The following is a 5,941-nucleotide window of genomic DNA, read 5'->3' as shown; positions in this document are numbered from 1 at the left end:
GTAGGGAAATTTTACTAAGGCTAGGAAACAAGCTAGAGCTTTTAAATGAACTACTTAACAGATTCTTAGTTTGACCAATTTTTTAACCCTCCATATCTCTAATAAAGTAGTAGCAAAAGAGAACAAAACCCTAGAAAGTCATCAGAATCCACAAATTCTCGTAAAAAAAAAGAGGAAAAAAGTGATAAAGAACGGTACTTGATATGAGTATAGCTTACCATCCGATTCACACGAACGAGAACATCGCCTGGCCCCAAATGTTTATCAGCGGGACCACCTGGCACCTACAGCACCCGAGACATAGAAGGTAGGATAGATCAAATATATCGACTTAAAGATAATGGTAGCAAGTAGTCGTTTTACAGCAGCACAATACGCTCACCACAGAGTCAACAACGAGCATTCCTGTTTCCCCAGGTGGAGATGCATGTCGAACCACCTAAAGAGGCCAGAAGAGAGCATTTTTTTAAGGAACCAAAAACTGAATGAATTATGACACGACCTGCAACGAATGGATGAACCATTCTTTAACACAAGAAAACAAGTCAGATACCTGCTCAGTTTCGCTCCTGAGACCAAGCCGGCGTATCTCGTCGAAACCTTTGTGAAGAAAGGTCACCTACATAACATATACAAAAGAAATATACAAACGGTCAAACAGACACCGCCAGTACATTTTACCAAATCACAGAAATTAACCTCCTCCGAAACTGCACAAATAAATTGCAAGCATAGCAAATCGTGCAGAACTATGGCAAATGGTATTTAGCAAGTTAATAGAGAATTCTTCTTAATAGAATCACAAAGTACATCCAGATCAGAAGAATTGCATCTCGATTTCGAAATTTTGTATTAGTTAAGTTCAAGACTTTATGCTCATTAACATAGTTATATATACACAGACATCTACATACATACATACATACGCATATATATATATATATTATTGCAATCTAAAATAATCCAGGTACAAAAGACAGCTTCTTAGATTCAATAATACCATTCCATGAGAAACCCATTTGATAATATGGGTAACTTTGTGGACGAGAAACTGAACCCAAATGGTTTCCAAATTAAAACTAATTAGTAATGGACTTTGTTGGCACTTTTCAGGAACATAATTAAGAAAATTCATCAGTCCCACTTGAAAAATTTGTTCATAGTACTGTGAGATGGCTGAAAAAGGAAAGAATCAATTTACAGTAGCCAAGAAAACAAACCTGAAGCGTACCACGAGGAATATCGAGTGCTTGTCGCTTTTCTGTGCTCGAAGTGATGCTTTTCTGGAGATACTTCAATGCCCTTACAACCTGACAAACATGAGATTATACATCACAGAATTGACTAGATGCACCAGAAATCAGAAATGAAAATATAAACTATATCTGACCTCATCATTGTCATCAATTTTTGCCCTAGAAAATGCAGGCCATTGCAAGAAAAGAAGAGATCTCAAAAGCAAGAAAACAAGTTCAGAGATTTTAATCCAATGGTAATATTAAACCCATTTTTTTAAATGTTATTAACTAAGATAACAAAACCAATTCAAATCATTTTGAACATGGAACAATTTGCAGAAGTATAATCACATGCAATGATCCTAATGGGCAGCTCTATTTGCTTTTTGTCAATACTGCTTTCAGAAGTAGAAGCTCATGAGTTTACATAGTCGTCAAATTCCTGCAAACAAGGCCTCTTCCCATTCAGATTTTTCCTAATTGTGATTCCATAGGGTACAAGATTGAGTGGGAGTCTAGGCTCACATCCAAGGTCACTTTGAAAGTACCAGAAAGTGGGACACATTACAAACATCACTTTGACCAACTAGTATTGACTGAAACATCTCAATAATGGACGAAGAAAATGAGATTAAATAGCTTACTCGTTCAAGAGGTAAGAAGAAGGCTGATGCGCTAGATGACTTGCTGCCTGCATTCAAAGCCACTGCCCTGCCTTGCCAATCAATGACAGGGGAGCCACTTGAGCCCCCTTTAGTACCTGATGCTGCCTGTGAACATTCAAAGCAAAATCTTAACACATGAAGCGCTCTAGCTCATGTTTAAAGGTTTGATACAACTAGAACAAGGGAGTTGAGTGTTACAGGGCAAGATATTCAAGTTGTTCAAACTAATCACACTATCTTGTGGATATTTATATAAAAAATACAAGTGAAAACTCTTTCCACAAAAAGAAATTAACAAAGACCGGAACTAATTTAGAAACATGGTTCATTGAAAAATAAGCAAATCCAAAAAAAAATCCGATGACTTGATGCTATTTGGCTCCATCCAGCATCTAGAGATACACCATGTGCATACGCCTCAACACTAATTTTAGTTATTCATACGGGTGAAAAAAATACAAAGTTCACCATCCAATCTTATGCAGTTGCCCAAAAGGCCAATTCTAACAATAACACATATGAGATACAACAAATGTTTAGCAGCTATGGCTTGGTAAAGATCTCGTAAGTAAAACTAGAAGTAAGAATCGATTTATGGAATAAAAGAAGAATCACTTACTTGCATGTAAAATGTATTGAAGTCATTATAACCATCTCTGCACCAAAAATAATATTAGGTTTTAAGAACCAATAACGACCAACTTTCATAACAAGAACTAAGAAAGGCTACAAAAGAAATTAAATAGAGCTAGAAAATCAATGATCGTGAAACAGAAAATACTTTTTATAATGTGGAGCATCTCTGTCCAAACGAGCAAGAGTACCAGCGAGGATAGAAACCTACAATTCCCCATTCCAGTTAGAGCATAATTTTGGCATACATGTCTTTACACAAATTAAAGCGTAACATCAAATTTAGATCAAATACTTCATGAGATAAAATCAATCCATAAACAAGCCTGCAAGACATGCTTTGGGAGATACCAAACCCAAAAGTGGCTGCTAAAGTTTCAAAAGAAAAGATACTACTTAAGAAAATCAAAAGAAGTAAATTGTCTAGATTCAAATTTTCTTCTCATGTATAACAGAAGCTTTGAGGTCACTAACAAGGTTGAAATCACATTCAATTGAACACAAAACTGAAAGCACCTACGCTGATTATTGTGGATACAGGTAGACGAGTCCTGAGGAATTTCAAATGATGGGATAAACTTTCTGGTCTTTCTTCCTAATTAAGAAAAACGAAACTCCAGACACGGAAAATCTGAAGTCTGAACAATGCTCTCTCTCCCCCCCCCCTCCTCTCTCTCTCTCTATGTATATATTCCCCAAACCCGGTTGTCTATATTTATAGTTTATTCCTAATGGGCCGGTGTAATATAATGTAAAACCAAAAAACATATAGCTAGAAGTATGTAGTAAGTTAGCTTGATGTATAGCAACAACAATTATTAAACACTTCTTTTCAGCAACATAAAACAACACAGATCACTGAGCTATCAGAAAAGCTAATTAGACAGTTTGGATCTTAATATCTTATCCGAACTGCGAAATGAAATATCCATACACTATACAAATATAGACACGATCATATTTAGATTACCTTTTCTCCGCTATCATTGCCAACAACCCTGATTTCAAGCCCAACACAAGCTGCTTCTGGGGCAAGAGGAATTTCTTCATAATCCAGAAATTGTATTGCACCAGGATCATAAGAAAAGAAACCGAAGTCATGAACCTGATGAGGAGATCAGGACATCAATGCATAGAAGAAGGAAAATACCATAGAGAGAGTAAGGCAAATAAGATGAGATATAATTTCTGATTTGAAAAGAGCATTTCCCTTCTTCGAACACATGAGCATTGCAACTAAACACGCATCAAACCCATAATTTTAGAAACTAGACATTTATCCATTGAGGAACTTTCTGCTACCATGCGAAGAATTGACTATTGTAAAGTGAAATTAAAAGGAAAAAGAATGGACGTATTAGACTATCAAGCTTGATATCTCAGCTTTTTAGAGCCGTAAAAGACAAAATGAGAGAATGCAGTGGATAATTTTCAACTAGTAGCCATCACTTCTTACAAGAGAAGACTTACACCAATTATCTTAAATCAGTTCCAGAATATATCAAGAATTCACATAACAGTGGATGCTATCATAACCTTACTCTAATGGCCGCATGCTGCTAGAAATATGTCAAGTGATCAAGAAGCCAATTTCCGAGACACCTACGATTATAGAAACCACTCCCAGATTCCAGAATCAGTGTAGCTGAATGAGAAGAATCGCTAAAGTAGAAGATGAATCCACCTCTTGAAAAGAAAGTGAAAATGCAGAGAAGACACTTGGATCTTTATCACAACCAAAACTTATTAAACTGAGGTTTTCAAGAATCTAACAACCCAGAACGCACACCTAGTTTCAGTTCAGCCCATGCAATAAGGACAAGTCCACAATACAGTCTCTCAGGTAATAGGATCAAACGTGAAAGAACTATGAACTTACTGGATCTCTATATATAGGATAGACTGGAATTTCTTCACGATTGACAAACATTGCCTCGGCAACTACAGGACCTGCCAAAGTAAAAACAGGGCGGGCAGAGAAAAAAATTAAACGTAAAAGAGATGCCTTTGTCCTCAGCAACTCAAACATAAAGCACGAAGTTCGAATTCTCTTCATATTGTCCTAGAATCCACGTTTATTAAAGGACTACCTACATAAAGTGCTTTCAAGCCGAGCTAATACTTCTCAAGCTGTCTAAAGGATGAGGATAAAACCCGAATCTTTTGTTCTGGACCATCAAATAACACTGCAATGTAACAGTGGAATCAAACTCAAAAAAGATACAAAATTTGGGAAACCCAACTTCACTTCCACTAAAACAACCATCATTTCCATACCCCTACGCCGAATTCCTCACTAAACCGACTCCTTCTGCAGCCAAACAGCTAAAGCAATGTAAAAGCACCTGGCTTCACGACATGGCGATTGGTGAGGATGATCCCACGGCGTTTATCGACGACGAACCCCGTGGCGTAGCTGGCGCTGGCGGCCTCGGTGTCGAAGGCGCGACACGCCGTGGTGCGGAGGACGACGACGGCGGGAACCACTTTGCTGAGAGCTTGCCGCCAATCCTCGGCGGTGGCGACGTTCTCCTGCAGGGGAGGATCGATCTCCATACAGAGCTCCTCCTTCATGGTGGACTCCATTCCCATCGATGCCTCTGATCCCAACCTCTCCAACGGATCTCCCATTTCTCCTCTGGATCGATCGAGTGAGATCTTCGAAGAGTTTTCCCCAGAAAACCCCGCAGGAAGGGATTAGGGTTCTGGATTCGTCGGATGTGTTCGAAGGATTGGTGAATAGGGGGAAGACGAAGTTGAAACTTGTTTGCTCGAAGGCTATTCAGACCAGCCGAATCTTCGTATTAAGACAGAAACAATTTCCTGATTCGCCAATTTAATCCGTCTCACTCTACTGTGTTGGTGTTGGATATTGCAGAAGGTTCACAAGGTTAGGGAGCCTCTAAACGAACAAGAAGGTTAGAACCTCTGAACGAAAAAGAAGGTGTTAGGAAGACTCTGAACGAACAAGAAGGTTAGACAGCCTCTGAACGAATAAGAGGATTAGGGAGCCTCTTAACGATCAAGAAGGTTAGGGAGCCTCTGAACAAACAAGAAGGTTAGAGAGTATCTAAACGAGCAAGAAGGTTAGAGATCCTCTGAACGAACAAGAAGGTTAGAGAGCCTCTGAACGAACAAGAAGGTTAGAGCACCTCTGAACGAACAAGAAGGTTAGGAAGCCTCTGAACAATCAAGAAGGTTAGACAGCCTCTGAACGAATAAGAGGATTAGAGAGCCTCTGAACGATCAAGAAGATTAGGGAGCCTCTGAACAAACAAGAAGGTTAGAGAGTCTCTAAACGAGCAAGAAGGTTAGAGATCCTCTGAACGAACAAGAAGGTTAGAGAGCCTCTGAACGAACAAGAAGGTTAGGAAGCCTCTGAACAATCAAGAAGGTTAGACAGCC

General features: G+C 38.8%; 1 protein-coding gene across 1 annotated transcript in view; it reads right to left on the bottom strand.

Moving 5' to 3' along the window:
- Positions 1-5,335, bottom strand: part of LOC104827237 (protease Do-like 7) — an 11,921-nt gene extending 6,586 nt beyond the window's left edge. The window contains exons 1-10 of the mRNA XM_010560373.2: positions 4,882-5,335; positions 4,416-4,486; positions 3,507-3,641; positions 2,685-2,743; positions 2,523-2,559; positions 1,883-2,008; positions 1,221-1,310; positions 554-619; positions 383-439; positions 219-284 (exon numbers count right to left, since the gene is read on the bottom strand). Coding sequence (XP_010558675.1) covers positions 219-284; positions 383-439; positions 554-619; positions 1,221-1,310; positions 1,883-2,008; positions 2,523-2,559; positions 2,685-2,743; positions 3,507-3,641; positions 4,416-4,486; positions 4,882-5,167 — 993 coding nt within the window. The 5' untranslated portion in view covers positions 5,168-5,335. The remainder of the gene's footprint in view (positions 1-218; positions 285-382; positions 440-553; positions 620-1,220; positions 1,311-1,882; positions 2,009-2,522; positions 2,560-2,684; positions 2,744-3,506; positions 3,642-4,415; positions 4,487-4,881) is intronic.
- Positions 5,336-5,941: the final 606 nt, after the last annotated feature.

Source organism: Tarenaya hassleriana, unplaced genomic scaffold (assembly GCF_000463585.1).
Source record: "Tarenaya hassleriana unplaced genomic scaffold, ASM46358v1 Cleome5, whole genome shotgun sequence".
Taxonomy (NCBI): domain Eukaryota; kingdom Viridiplantae; phylum Streptophyta; class Magnoliopsida; order Brassicales; family Cleomaceae; genus Tarenaya; species Tarenaya hassleriana.
Note: the sequence above shows the minus strand (reverse complement) of the source record. Positions and strands in the feature narration are given on the sequence as shown.